Source organism: Diabrotica virgifera, chromosome 10, assembly GCF_917563875.1.
Source record: "Diabrotica virgifera virgifera chromosome 10, PGI_DIABVI_V3a".
Classification (NCBI taxonomy): domain Eukaryota; kingdom Metazoa; phylum Arthropoda; class Insecta; order Coleoptera; family Chrysomelidae; genus Diabrotica; species Diabrotica virgifera.
This window is the reverse complement of record NC_065452.1, coordinates 47,726,089-47,742,576: the sequence shown is the minus strand read 5'-3', so window position 1 is coordinate 47,742,576 and position 16,488 is coordinate 47,726,089. Positions and strand designations below refer to the sequence as shown.

The window sequence follows — 16,488 nt, the reverse complement described above, 5'->3', positions numbered from 1 at the left end:
TAGGTCAAATAATTATCGATGAATCCATATTGATTTTTAGAGAAACATGGAGAAGTGTAATAGACGCATTCTATCATCGTTTAAGATACTATCAAATTAACAACGGAAGACATTTTGAACACTTGATTAGGTAAACATTAATTTAGTAATGTAGCAAACTTCTAATTATTATGTTCAAATGTAGTTGTACAAGTAGGTATGTAGTATGTAGTACATAGTATGTAGTTTGAATCAAATAATTTATTGAAACTATTAGGCGTTTCTAAGCTTTTGTTTTATCTTTTTACGATGTTCCTGACTACATAAAAAGAATGAGTGTGTACTTTGTACGCACGTAAGAAGTTATACTTCTATTATATGATTATATAATTATAAACGAAATTAATATATTTTTTATTTATATTTTATTTAAATATAAAACTAATTTATACTTACTACTCTCAAACATTTTTATTAAAACAGTGCCAAAAATTAAAATAATAAAAGAATAAAACACACACAAACACATTAAAAATGCCACAAATGATTTCTGAACATTAATTGTCGGAAAAATTTTTAACTAAATACGTATTTTCTGAAAATAAAATTATATAATAAATATACTTACAATCATAAAATGTATAAAAAAAATAAAAAAAATAAAAGTTTCTATTGGGATTTGAACCAACTTACCAGCACGGCTGGTATTGGCGTTGTATTGGGGTTGACTCGCATTTTACGCTTCGCCACGGAGACAGTGTGTCATTATGTGCGAAGATCGACTAACTAAACGGATTAAACTTTTGACATTTTTGCATTATGTAAATCAAATTATTTTGATTTTGAATTGAAATGATTTAGAATTGAAAAAATACAACAAAACATAGAGTAAGAAAACAATATATTAGGTGAATATTGATAGAAATTTTGATGGTAATCAAATTATGTAAATAAAAGTATTACATACTATGTATTTTGGTAGGTTCAAATGATAGTTCCAATGATATTACATACGATGTATTTTGGTAGGTACCTATGATACATTTACAATTATTACGTACCTGTTGCTTTAAAAACTATTTAAAAATCACTACAATTATAAACTTTTTTGTTTTGCCATATTGGATAATTTTTGTCATGTCATTTGAACATCCAATCAGAACAAAGTTGTAATGCGACTGCGCCGGGATCAAAGGTTTTAATCCTATTAAAATTCACCCTCTATCGCGCGTAAAGAAGTATAACTTCAAAACATTTCTCATTAGATCTGATAAACGTGAAAAAACATAAACTAGTGCTTTTATTACACTTTTTTAAAAATATGGAGATATGACTAAAAAAATTAAACAAATTTCCAGTGAAATAAAACTTGTCTCTTAAAAACCCCTTAAACTAAAATAAAACAAATGTTGGTACAAGATAACTATTTGTTACTCTTAGCCAGCCACTTCCACTTTGGTTCTGACACATAACATAATTGAGCTCGATGTTCTAAACACTACGATGTTATAAACAATTTTTCCCAGTATACTGACGATGTTTCTTTGCGAGGTATTGGGTTGTGTTTGTTCATCTTCATTATCGTCATCACTTTGTTCGTTATCAGTGTCAGACTGATGTTCAGGAACATATTCATCGTCTTCATCTGATGAGTCTCCAAAATTATCTTTGATGGTCTCAGGTTCATCTTCATTCACCCACAGGTTTTCAGCTTCCCACTCTTATTCCTTTGTTATCAATGGACGCTAATATTTTCTCTTAGAATCTGCCATACTAGCAAATAACAAAAAATCACCTCAAAATTTTAACACCCTTTAACTGCACACTGGGGTCCGAAGTACCCACAGCTCCACTAAAAGCGTCACAGCAAATTATACAACAAACTTACGCGGCGCAGCAACTGTCTCTCAACATAGTCGGTTCTGAACCGAATATACATTATATGATTTAAACGAAATTAATATACATTTTATTTGTATTTTATTTAATTAAACTAATTTATACTTACTACTTCTCAAACATTTTTATTAAAACAGTGCCAAAAATTAAAATAATACAAGAATAAAACACACAGAAACACATTAAAAATGCCACAAATGATTTCTGAACATTAATGGTCGGAAATTTTTTTAACTAAATACGTATTTTCTGAAAATAAAATTATATAATAAATATACTTACAATCATAACATGTATAAAAAAAATAAAAAAATAAAAGTTTCCATTGGGATTCGAACCAGCTTTTATCAGCGCGGTTGGTATTGGGGTTCATTCGCCTTGAACGCTTCGCCACGGAGGCAATGCGTCATTATTTGCGAAGATCGACTAACTAAACGGATTAAACTTTTGACATTTTGAATTAAATCAAATTATTTTGATTTTGAATTGAAATGATTTATAATTGAAAAAATACAACAAAACATAGAGTAAGAAAACAATATATTAGGTGAATATTGATAGAATTTTTGATGGTAGGTAATCAAATTATGTAAATAAAAGTATTACATACTAATCATAGATACTATGTATTTTGGTAGGTTCAAATAGGTATAGGTACCTACCTATGGAATTTTTTATTAGGATACTGATACATTTAACAATTATTATTACGTACCTGTTGCTTTTAAAAACTATTTAAAAGTCACTACAGTTATAAAACTTTTTTGTTTCTGTCCTCACAACAATAAAACTAATATATTATACATTTGTTTACCTCCATATTGAACAATTATTTATTATTGACAGATCATTTCAACATCCAATCAGAGCCCGTATAACGACTAATACAATACCATACTGTCGGTGTGCGCATGCGCGCATATCAACAATAAATTCACCCTTAATCTCAATCGCGCCTAAAGGGGTATAACTTCAAAAATCTACAAAGGCTGTTAGATAAGGTTGTTTTGTTGCAACGAATGAAGAATTTGGTCTGTCACTAAATATAAAGAAAACAAAATTCGTGGTTATATTAAAGAAAAATATTAAAAACATCAATCTGCACGTAAATAATAAGACGATAGAACGAATTCAGAAATATAACTATTTAGGGACAAACATTAATGAAACAAACGATTATACCAAAGAAATCAGAGTTAGAATAGAAAAGGCTAGAAGTGCATTCAATAATATGAAACAAATATTATGTAGTAGAGACCTCAGCGTAAATCTTAGAAAACGAGTGCTAAAGTGATATGTATTTTCTGTTCTTTTGTATGGTGCAGAGATATGGACTCTTAATAAACAATGTCTCAATAGATTGGAAGCATTTGAAATGTAGACATATCGAAGAGTGCTGAGAATCTCCTGGACGGACAGAAGAACCAATGAAGAAGTACTAAGAAGAATAGAGAACAGCAGGGAGATACTAGATTCTATCAAAATAAGAAAACTACAATATTTGGGTCATATAACACGTGGTGACAAATATGAACTCCTAAAATTAGTAATACAGGGAAAGATTCAAGAAAGAAGCCGCATAGGTACAGTTACGGCCAGTGAATAGTTTAGGAGCCGATTTTTTAAATTTTTACCTCGTTTAAACGCACCTCTTGCGTCAAAGTGACGTTGCCAGTGGTGTACCTAGAATAAGTTGATTAAAATTAAAAATTCAAAATAATAAAAATAAATTTTACAAAATTTATCAAAATGAAAAATATAGAAAGAAGTTTTTTTGAATAAAATGGATTATGGTCTTAATATGGTTTAGTTTCTTATTTTATTTTTCAACACTCACGAAATTTTTGACAAGCATTGACTTTTTGAGATTTTTTGACTTTGACATTTATCAAATCCGTACGACACTGCAATTTTACAGCATTACAATATAAAAATTAAAGTGTAAACTATTCAGTGACCGTAACTGTACAAGAAAAATGTCCTGGCTGAGAAACCTCAGAGAATGCTTTGGATGCAGCTCAACTGATCTCTTTCGGCTGCAGTGTCAAAAGTTAAAATAGCAATAATGATTGCCAACCTTTCTCGCGGAGACGGCACGTAAAGAAGAAGACTAGGTAAATAAAATCGAAAGTTTGAACTTGTATTGAAGTAAAGATTTCAATAAAGGTACAATATACAGGGTGTTGTATTTAAAAAACCTGTGACTAATAATATCTGAAAAATGGTAAGTCTGACAACATGACAAATATCATATGGGAAATCTCCATATTGCAGAATAGGTTTATCACTGTTTTTGCATAATTCAAACCATCATTTTAAGAAATAATTGGCATTTTCAGACTTTCGCTTCAATCTGTATAACTAAATATAAAACACTCCTAAAAAATACATAAATCATCACAATTATGAAGCAAACTATTGAACTCTCAGATAATAAATTTACACTTACATCTTGGGATGTGGATTTAGGTAACAACGAATAATCAACAAAATCTTTATTAACTGGTTTTTTTCTTTTTCTTTTAGATTCTCTTTCAGGTTTCGGAGGATTCAACTGTATAATATACCTCTCAGCATGGCGAATTTCTTTACCTACATCTTTCAAAAGTTTGGGTATATTTAACGTCACTGGCAACTGATCTCGTACTACCATATTATACTAAAAATAACATTATTACACCATGTAAAGAACGCGCAATAATATATTTACATCTTTTTCTGTGTTCCAGTGTTTCAGAGCTTGCAACAAAGCTTTTATTCCCAATAGAAAGTATTCAGGACATCTTGTTTCCTGTGCGTTAATTTCTGTAAGTTTTTCCAGTAAATATGCAGCAGCAAACCAATTTATCATCTCAAAATTAGGATATAGGAATTTTTTTTCGGTTTTTATTTTCTTTTCTATCTCATAAACGCTAAAAAATTAATACATAGAATATATTTTTTGGAAACTTCCAATAATATTAAAAAATGAATTTAAATGAAACATAATGAATTTGAATGAATTTAAATGAAGTTAGTGATGACAAATCAAAACATCACAATCGACTTAAATGGAAGTGAGATCGAAAGTGTCGAAAAATATACCTAGGTCACACGATCAAACTAAGCAAACAGAATTAAACGGCAAAGATAACTAGAAGAGTCCGAATGACTTGGGCAACAGTACACGGTTCCCGGGAAGGGGGGTTATCGTGGGAGGTCTTGTCACTGGGAATTTTCCGGCGTCAACTTATTTCTTAATGATTCTTTAGCCAAAATTCACTGAGAGCGAAATCGCAGCACGTTCTTTTTTTAACTAAACGCGAAATGCATTTTTTCTGCACAAAGCTCTACTATTCCGTAAGCATTTTACATCGTTTGAAATTCATATTGTATTACCAATATTTTTTTTCTTTCAAAATCTCTCAGAAGTAGTTTTGGTGACATTAATACATTAGCCTGAATTTTTTCAGATTTTTCTGACTACTCTAAGACCACTTTTTGAGGCTTTGAAAATGATTTTTTCACTTTTTTAACAGTTTTAAACGCTTTTCAGATGGTGCTCTTTGTCCGGGTGTGAATATATAAATATACTTTATTAAATTTAATGATATTATTAGTATATTTATATAAAGACAAAATACAAGCTTAAATTATGCGCCAATTTAAAAAATTAACTATAAGAGAGGTATGTATTTTTGCATTACAGGTGTTACAGGTAGAAATTCAATAACCATGCCGAATTCGACAAAAAATTAGTGCCGTACAAAGGTATAATGGAACGCATATTTAAAATGGCATTATAATGTCATAATAATATTATTATTTAAAAAAAATGTTTTCTTTTTCAGTACAAAAAATGTTGTAACACTTTGCCAATTTATACATCTAATATCTCTAATAATTGTTAATATTTTGCGGTCAACATATATCTGCATATTTATTTATATAATAAATAAATAATATAATATAATTATGTATGTTATCGAATTTCTACCTGTAACATCTATAGTGCAAAAATACGTATCTCACTTATATACTCTCGGACAAAAATATTGCATATGCATGTGGAATGAAATTTTTTGTGCTGTTATCCTTAGCCCTCCTGTATCATACGAATAGGATTTATTTTCCGAATGCCATTTTTTAAAGTATCACATAAATACTATAATCGGATTTAAATCTGATCTGGGCTATATACTGGCCAATATAATTTTTAAATTGAATCTCTTCAAGATAAGTATTCAATAGCTAACGACAAGAAGTGCATTAGCACCAATATGTCATATCCAATATGGCTTTCAAATGGCAAAACATGATCTTCTAAAATGTTATCAATGTACATATCAGTTGGCATTCTCCTAATCACCTTCACGTGTTCGGTATGTCCTTTCAAAGCAATACCGCTCCATAGCACTATGTCGCCAGCACCAAAACTAACGTTCTGTATGAAGTTACAACTGACATACTGTTCGCCAACTCTTCTGTAGACGAAGTTTTGTAAATATTGCTTCCATATGGTGAACGGTATGCCAGATGTAACCACATACAGAGGGTTAATTTTGGTGGTGGCGGCATAGTGCTATGGAGTGGTATTTCTTGGTAAGGAGATACTGAACTTGTGGAGGTGATTGGGTGAATGACAGCTGATATGTACATTAAAACATTTTAGAAGATCATGTTTTGCCATTTACCAGCCATATTCTATAACAAATTCGTGTACCATGACGCAGGTCTTAATGTCGGTAGAATAGTGAATACTTACCTTGATGAGATTCAATTTAAAAATTATATTGGCCACCATATAGTCCACATTAAATTTAAATCCGATTACACCATTTATGAAACATTAAAACATCGGATTCTGAAAAGAAATCCTATTTCTATGACACTGAGGGCAGCACAATATTTTTTATTTCACACGTTAATTTCAAAATATGCAAAATTTTTGTCCGTGAGTGTATATTAGTTTATTTTTCAAATTGGCGCCTAATTTAAGCTTGTATTTTGTGTTTATATATATATATACTAATAATATCATTAAATTTAATCAAGTATATTTATATACTTACCCCCTGAAAAAGAGCACTATCTCAAAAGCGTTTAAAAGTGTCAAAAAAGTGAAAAAATCATTTTCAAAGCCTCAAAAAGTGGTCTTACAGCAGTCAGAAAAATCTGAAAAAAATTCAAGCTAATGTATTAATGTCCCCAAAACTACTTCTGATAGATTGGGAAAGAAAAAAAATATTGGATATACAATATGAATTTCAAACGATGTAAAATACTTACGGAATAGTAGAGCTTTGTGCAGAAAAAATGCATTTCGCGCTTAGTTAAAAAAAGAACGTGCTGCGATTTCGCTCTCAGTGAATTTTGACTAAAGAATCATTAAGAAATAAGTTGACGCCGGAAAATTTCCAGTGACAAGACCTCCCACGATAACCCCCCTTCCCGGGAACCGTGAGCAGGAAGGCTCAGTGATGTGTTAAAAAACAAAAAGATACAAATAAATCTAAAAAGGGTATTTAACAGTTCAGTGGTCGTTTGCCAAAAGCAGATATGTCCATCATTTTTGGTACTTTTCAGGAGAGCAAATTCAAATTTCCACGACGGCTATAAAATTACAGTTTCCTCTTATATGTTAACTCACATAAATAGCTGTATAAACATTAAACTCAAAACCAAATATGATATTTCTAAAACTATGATTTTATGAACATCGAGGACCTTTGAATTTGCTCTTCTGAAAAATATTGAAAGTGGAATTATCAGCTTTTGGCAAACGGCCACTCAGTTGTATTTTATGAGTTATGACCTCCTATGAAATGGACACCAGAGTTATTAGCCAATAATAGTAATAATATCGTATGGAATTTTTTCCTGGGAGATCCTTTCGGATTGTTCCAGCGCGCCAATTACATCTTTAACCCTGTTTCAAGTAACTAGTGTCGATGTACAGTAGCCCAGGGGGGCCAGCGGCTTAACGTGCTCTCCGAGACACGGTGAACAGCTCGTATAATTTTTAGAAATGGATTGTCTGAGCCGGGGCTCGAACCCGGGCGCTCTGGCTTATGAGGCCAGTATCATGCCGCTGCGCTACAGCTGTTCACCAAGAGATTAATATCAGCCAATAGATTAAGAACGACACAAGAGAACCATCGAACTAGCTATGTTAGGAATATCTCTGAGAGAACATAAACGAAATTAGGATGTGCGAAGCGGGACGTAACGACAGCCTGCAAGAAGAGTAGTAGTAGAGAAAGTAACGACAGCCTGTAGGGAATTTGGAATGAAATTGAATACAAAGAAGACAAAAATGATAATCATCAGCAAGCACCAAAACAGAAGGGTGAAGGTCAATGTCGACGACACAGATCTGGAAAGAGTAACAAGAATAACGTACCTTGCAGTCGCTGAAGTTACCGTAAACTCAATAGCAAAAGAGGACCAGGGAGAAGACGCAACTCTTGGCTTAAAAACTTACGACAATGGACGAATATGACCTTCATAGAACTATTTAGGGCGGCTACAAATAAGATAAGATGGGCAAATGTAATGGCCAACGTCTTTAAGGATAATACACCGTAAGAAGAAGAAGAAGCAGGACGAAGGTGAAAGATGTAATTGGGAGAATTGTGCAAATGAAATGGAACTGGGTAGGAAACGTGGCAAAGCAAAACAACGAAAGTTGGACTAGAAACATTGTACATTGGAGACCACGCGAGCACAGTCGTAGTAGAGGAGGACAGCAAAAACGATGGCTAGACGACATTAATGCAAAAGTGGGGAGAAACTGGCACCAAATAGCACAAAACAGAGTAAAGTAGAGAACTCATGGGAAGGCCTTTGTCCAAAAGTTGATACAAACAGGCTGCAAAAGAAACATTTTGACAGCTGACTGTGTAAGGTTAATAAAAAATTTAGTGTTAGTAGATAGACAACCTTCATCTGAGCACAACCCCTAAGAACGCACCCCTTAAATCGCAATACCCGCTCGTAAATGCGAAACATCGGAGACTGCCCCTTAAGAACTCACCACTTAAATCGCAATACCCGCTCGTAAATGCCAACCACCCCCTAAGAACGCACCCCTTAAATCGCAATACCCGCTCGTAAATGTGCCAAAAGGACATTACGTCATATCTTCGTTTCTATTGGTCCGATCGTGACGTAAGAGGACTCGTTGGAACGAGGAGGGGGAATACGCTAAGACAAAAAACAAAGATGGCGGCATTGCCAAAACGACATTACAGCATATCTTCGTTTCTATTGGCCCGATCGTGACGTACGAGGACTCATTGGAATGGGGAGGGGAAATACGCTAAGGCAAAAAACAAAGATGGCAGCATTGCCACAACGGCATTACATCATATCTTCGTTGCTATTAGTCCGAAGAACTCGTTGGAACGGGGAATGGCGGCCAAAACGACATTACATCATATCTGCGTTGCTATTGGTCCGACGTTGACGTTGGAGATGAAACCACGTGACAACTTCTGGGATACTGCGACATGTAAGAGCATCGTTGATTTTGAAAAGACAAGAGGCAATAGTGACATGCGAAGCACAAGTCTACTGATAGGCTAGATGCTACGTTCACCGTTAGACATGTAACCTACAAGATTGTTGATGTTGAAAAGACAAGAGGTAATGTACCATGCGAAGCACATACCCATTCTACTCATCTATAAAATGTGTCAGGTGAGGGGTTCGAACCCTCGCACCCTTTGGGTATCGAAGCTTAAATCCGACGCCTTAGACCACTCGGCCAACCTGACTTGTAAAGAAAACACTAATACATAACATTAATTATTATTTTAAAACTGTGTATTCATGTACATTACTTGTAATGCTAAACGATCATTATTTATGACTGAAAGCATAAACCATGGTCAAATTCTCAATATTTTTGTTCGTATCATACATGTATAAAATGAATAATCGAAGATTGAAATTATTTTTATAGAAATATTTAAAAATATGTTTAAACACCGTGATACTTGGATTTACCAGATGTAGTCAACTGATAAGGATTGAGGTTGCAGACGTATATTTTTGTAAAATAACGGGGAACGTAGATACGATGTAATGTCGTTGTGTAATTCCCCCTCCCCGTTCCAACGAGTCCTTCGGACCAATAGCAACGAAGATATGCTGTAATGCCGTTGTGGCAATGCTGCCATCTTTGTTTTTTTGTCTCAACGTATAACCCCTCCCCATTCCCACGAGTCCTCGTAGGTCACGATCGGATCAATAGAAACGAAGATATGCTGTAATGCCGTTTTGGCAATGCCGCCATCTTTGTTTTTTGTCTTAGCGTATTCCCTCTCCCCGTTCCAACGAGTCACCTTACGTCACGATCGGACCAATAGAAACGAAGATATGATGTTAATGTCCTTTTGGCACATTCACGAGCGTGTATTGCGATTTAAGGGGTGCGTTCTTAGGGGGTGGTTGGCATTTACGAGCGCGTATTGCGATTTAAGAGGTGCGTTCTTAGGGGGCGGTCTCCGATGTTTCGCATTTACGAGCAAGTATTGCGATTTAAGGGGTGCGTTCTTAGGGGTTGTGCTCAGATGAAAGTTGTCTATCTACTAGTGTTACATGAAAGAACAGTGCATTTTCATTGTTGAACAATATTTGGACTGGGACAAAGGTGACATCCTGAGTCCCAGTTCTAACACACAATTCAGAAACTTAGACTTTAACAAAAAGTAATGAACACATGTTTTGAAAAGTAATGAAACGCTGTTTCGAGAGAGAAGAAATACGGAGAACTTAGGCAGACGTGAATGACAATGCTGTATTGAAAGACGTACAACTTCGTACAATACAGAATATACCAAGAACCACATATGGTTCAAATAAGACGCCTGGTATGGAAAGAACGTGTAAATGAGATGGAGCAAAATGATCCAGTATGGAAACCGCTTGGTCAGATGAAAAAAGGATAACATTATGTGATAACAAAAAATCATGGAAATACATGAGTGGCTGACGAAGATGATAGATACGGACAAGCAGAATAGGACCCAGATAGTGTTGTATAGCTAAAATAATGATAGTAATGGTCTAAGAGCTAGCGACGTTTTCGAGAAACTATTTTAAGACAGCTGATTCTTTCATATATTTTTCCCTATGCTTCCTCGAACACCGTACCGGCCATCTGGCTGCTGATACAGGTTGCGTTCATTACTGCGCAGCACACCTGTACAGGTAAATACAAAATCAGGGTGATTGATTAGTGTGATAAAGCTTAGTAGATCCGCTATAGTAATAGATAGCAATAAAAGTTAATAACAAAACTTGTAGCCAACTTTGAGCTTCACATTACAAAATTAGTTAGAATGTTACAGGATGTTCGATATCATAGTGGCAGAGCAAACTTGTTTTTTTTTTAATGGAACACCCTATATTTTAATTTAAATTCGAAATCCTGTTAACTTCTCCATCATAAAAATATAAGGGTTTGTTATGTTATACAGGGTGTTTACAAAGTTATAACCAATGTTCTACGAAAATCGTAATAAGTTGAGCTCCCTGTATAAATAAAAATAAGCACAACAGCAATCGTTTATGTGTGACATATTTTTTTGTTGATTATCAAAATTTATAAAAATGGTTGATATTGCTAATTTTCTTTATATCTAATGCAGGATGAGTCAAAACGCAACTACATTATTTTCTCAGTAATTTTAAATAGAACACCTTAATTAATAACTTGTTCTGAAAAATGAAAATATCTCGAAAACTAACAAATTTAGGCATAGGGAATATACAAAAATTAAAGTACGGTAATCATACTATTCGATGATGATATAAAATACGGGGTCTTCCATTTAATTTCTGAGAAAAGAATGTACTTGCGTTTTGACTCACCCTGTATTCAATATAAGGAAAATTAGCAATATCAACCATTTTTATAAATTTTGACAATCAATAAAAAAACATACCAATAAAATAAACCATTGCTGTTGTGCTTATTTTTATTTATAGAGGGAGCTGAACTTGTTACGTTTTCCATAAAAAATTGGTTATAACTTTGTAAAAGCCATATATAACATAACAAACCTTTATATTTTTGTGATGGGAAAGTTAAGAGAATTTCGAATATAAAATAAAATATAGGGTGTTCCATTTAAAAAAACATAAGTTTGGTTTTCCACTATGGTATCGAACACCCTGTAACATTCTAATTTCGTAATGTTAAGCTGAAAGTTGGCTACAATTTTTGTTATCAACTTTTATTGCTATCTATTACTATGGCGGATCTACTGAGCTTTATCACACTCATCAATCACCCTGTATATTGAATTTAAATTATTTTAGGACGAAATATTTTTTTTGTCATTACTTTTTAAACCACAAAAATATCTGGAAATTATAGTTCATATTTCTAATAATGTTTAAAAAGTAATGACAAAATAATTTTTCGTCTCACAATAATTTTAAATTCGATATAATTACCTGCACAGGTGTGCTGCGCAGTAATAAACGCAACCTGTATCAGCAGCCAGATGGCCGGTACGGTGTTCGAGGAAGCATAGGGAATAATATATTAAAGAACCAGTTGTCTTAAAATAATTTTTTTCCGACATTGCTAGCTTTTGGTCCATAAGTTTATTTAAGTAAAAAAAATACATTTATTTGTTCTATCCAAGTGGAATACCCTGTATATTCGAAAATAATTTAAAAGTTTATTAGTATTCTCTGTAAATTGATGGATTCGACCGTTACTTGATGAAAATTCATTTTATCTAATAATAAAATACTGAAAACTTTTATTTTCAATATTTCCATAAAATTTATTACAATAATTTAATGTCCCTACAGCTATTTCAGCAGAGTGCTTTTCTCTGTATTTGTAATAAAATAATAAAATAATTTTAATCAAGTTATTAAATAATTATTGTAATAAATGTGGAAATATTGAAAACAAAAGTTTTCAATGCTTTACTGTTATAGATATTCTGTGTATAGCTATAAAATATTTGTTTTCATTATACAACATGAAACATACATGAATCATTTGTTTGTATCAGTTGTCATATAAAAGGAATTCGATTATTAAAACGCATATTAGACATACCTATTAAATGAAACCATGTGCATAGTTAGGATAGCAATTTAAAATATCTTTAAATAAGAATTATAATTTTGATGAACTCTAACAAAAAGATTTTTAAAATAAATAACAAAAAGATATTATTTCAGATTTTTTGGATCGTTCTAAACAAAAATGAGCTGTTTTAATTCTCTAACGTTGATCGTTTTCGAGTTATAAACAATTTAAAATTGAAAAATGAACAAAAAATGACGATTTTAAAGGCTCAAAAACACAAGTAAAAAATATTATTTTTGTAATTATCAAGTACCTAAATTCAAGTTCAAACCTTTTGTCAGATCCCGATAAGAATTTTTGCCATGTTTTATTCTAAAATATATTTTTTTATATAATGAGGAGGGTTCCTTTTGGGAAGACAGGCACTCACAACTAAAAACAATGTTTTAAAATGAAATATGTAAGTCCAAAACACTTAGCAAGAAATTATAGAATAAAGTTTGAGCTTGAATTTGGGTACTTCGTTATCCCAAAAATAATACTTTTTACTTATATTTTTAGCCTTGAAAATTGTTATCTATCGTTATTTTTTCAGTTTTAAATTGTTTATAACTCGAAAACGATCAAACGACAAAAATTACAAAAGAACTTTTTTTGTTTAGAATTATCCAAAAAAAATCTGAAATAATATCTGCCCGGGTCGAATTTGTTTTAGATTTGTAAAAAAAGTAATTTTTTAATTATTAATGAATTAGCCAGAACAAAGTTATATCGGACACTCCTTGTTTTTTTTTATAATTGTTAACATACTAAATTATACAGGGTGTCCCGAAAAGATTGGTCATAAATTATACCACAGATTCTGGGGTTAAAAATAGGTTGATTGAACCTCACTTACCTATATACAATAGTGCACACAAAAAAAGTTACAGCCCTTTGAAGTTACAAAATGAAAATCGATTTTTTCCGTATATCGAAAACTCTTAGAGATTTTTTATGGAAAATGGACATGTGCCATTCTTATGGCAACAACATCTTAAATAAAAATTAAAGTGAAATTTGTGCACCCCATAAAGATTTTATGGGGGTTTTGCTCCCTTAAACCCCCCAAACTTTTGTGTACGTTCCAATTAAATTATTATTGTGACACCATTAGCCAAACACAATGTTTTTAAAACTTTTTTGCCTCTTAGTACTTTTTCGATAAGCCACTGTTTATCGAGATATTTTGAATATTTTTCGAATCCACCACATATTTGTATATGGTTAAGTACGATCATAGAGACCTGTTAATAATCTGAAAATTTATTTATAATTTACATTTTTAGGTATATTTTGAAAAAGAAGCCACATCTCGATAAAAGGTGACTTATCAAAAAAAGACAAAGAGGCAAAAAAGTTTTAAAAACACTGTGTTTAACTAATGGTATCAAAATAATAGTTCAATTGGAACGTACACAAACATTTGGGGGGTTTAAAGGAACAAAACTCCCATAAATTTTTTATGTAAATATATTAAAAAATAAGCCGCATCTCGATAAAAACTGACTTATCGAAAAAATACTAGGAGGCAACAAAGTTTTAAAAACGTTGTGATTAACTAATGGTACCACAATAATAAATTAATTGGAACGTACACAAAAGTTTGGGGGGTTTAAGGGAACAAAATCCCCATAAAATTTGTATGGGGTGGACAAATTTCACTAAAATTTTTGTTTAAGATGTTCCTGCCATAATAATGAGACATGTCCGTTTTCAATAAAAAATCTCTAATAGTTTTCGATATATTGAAAAAAATCGATTTTCATTTTGTAACTTCAAAGGGCTGTAACTTTTTTTATGAGCACATTTATACCAAGGTAAGTTAGGTTCAATCAAACTATTTTTGACCCTAGAATGTGTGCTATAATTTATGACCAATCTTTTCGGGACACCCTGTATATCCAATAATTTTTATCCATTAAACAGATCGGTTCAGATCGACCTTATATCGTATTTGACGTGAATAAGTCTTTTTGTCTCTGTTTGGGTTACAATTTATTGTGCTCCTGGGCTGTCTTCAATTCTATTTGTGCATTTCGCTGCCTAAGAATTACAAGGTTGTATGATACAAAATGGTGAAACTGAGAAAAATAACTTTAAATATTTTGACCCTTAGATTTCATAGAAAACAAATTATATTTGCTTTTGCTTTAAACGTAATAGTTTGAAGTCAACTACAAGAGCACATTTAAAAAAAAAACGAAGAAAAAATATTTAATTGTTCCCATATTTTTATTGAAAAAATAAAATAACATAGAACTTTGTGTAACTCTAACAAAAAACGAAAAATGCAAAAACATGGAACATAAGTCTTTGTAACAGTATCTTTTGATCAGCAATCTTAGTTTTACTGTTTATGTTTAAACATGTTGAAAAACATGTGAACATAAAAGTATCTGTCTACTTCTGGCATCCACCTGTACATAGATTTCAGAGCTTCTACCTTGTTTGGTGTCAAGGTGATTTAATATCATTTTTGTGTATTGATATGAGTATTTCGTCATTTTCAGTAGTATGTTTCAGTATAATTCAGTTTTGATGAATAGGTTGAAAAATCCAGAAAATCTTGCTCTTTCAATTGAAGTATGGTGTCAGGCTTTCTTGTATTTACTTTCAAAAGGACATATTTTTAATAACGAAAATGGAGAAAAGTATTCAGATTTTCTCAAACTGGGTTCAATTGCACTGTGAACTCAATCGACTTCTTGTATGCAGGAATGTCAAACTTCATTTGAATTTTCTTTTAAATTCGTGTTAGTTTTTAAAATATGTACAATGGCAAAACTCAAACTTATTGAGATTTTGCGAAACGCAATTATCGCTCCACAAGTCAAATCCTCCAATAACGGATAGTCTTCTACAACCCTTTTTAGGATTCTGTATACAGCACTGGCAATATCATTCCCAGCCCCACCACGCATGGCCACTGAACATATCGCGCAATAAACAGTCCGGTTTATAGAAAGGTGGGCTGTCAGCTGTCATGTTATACACATTTAGCTTACTTTTATAAAAGAAATTTTTGACGTCTCGTTTTGGACATGTCAATATATTTTCTAAGTCAAAACCCAGTACTGCCTTACCATTTTCAATATCCGTCTTTTTCTCTTCTATCATTAAAAGTTCAAGTATTTTTCATATTCCTTTTTCTTTTCTCCATTAAGGGTGTTTTCTTTATTCATGCAGTCTATTTCAGCACATAGGTCACATAGATATTTTGGAGGTTTATTAAATGAATAATTGAATTCAGTGCAAAATATTTTGCGATAAACTTTAATTTTTACTGGAGTCAAGTCTTTCTCCTTTATGAAATCCTCGTACATAGGACCATGTTATACTGAGTTTTGAAAGTTCACTAACATTTTGCGAAAAATAAAGTCCTTTGTTTAACAGAGAACTATGTTGCGCTCTTTACATATTTTCACAACATACACCAATGATTTTCGATTAATTTTAAAGCATTGCATGCATATATTTTAGATTTACAAAGTTCTATGGGCGCCTTATGATACATAGAACATTGTTAT

General features: G+C 32.3%; 1 protein-coding gene and 1 non-coding gene across 3 annotated transcripts in view; both read right to left on the bottom strand.

The window, feature by feature from the left end:
- Positions 1-16,488, bottom strand: part of LOC114330738 (lysine-specific demethylase 7B-like) — a 59,433-nt gene that overhangs the window by 15,358 nt on the left and 27,587 nt on the right. For both annotated transcript variants that reach the window (XM_028280151.2, XM_028280152.2), the window contains exons 6-7: positions 4,589-4,790; positions 4,328-4,537 (exon numbers count right to left, since the gene is read on the bottom strand). In XM_028280151.2, coding sequence (XP_028135952.1) covers positions 4,328-4,537; positions 4,589-4,790 — 412 coding nt within the window. The remainder of the gene's footprint in view (positions 1-4,327; positions 4,538-4,588; positions 4,791-16,488) is intronic.
- Trnal-uaa (transfer RNA leucine (anticodon UAA)) lies at positions 9,553-9,635 on the bottom strand. Its single transcript has one exon. It is a non-coding gene; the product is annotated as a tRNA-Leu (tRNA).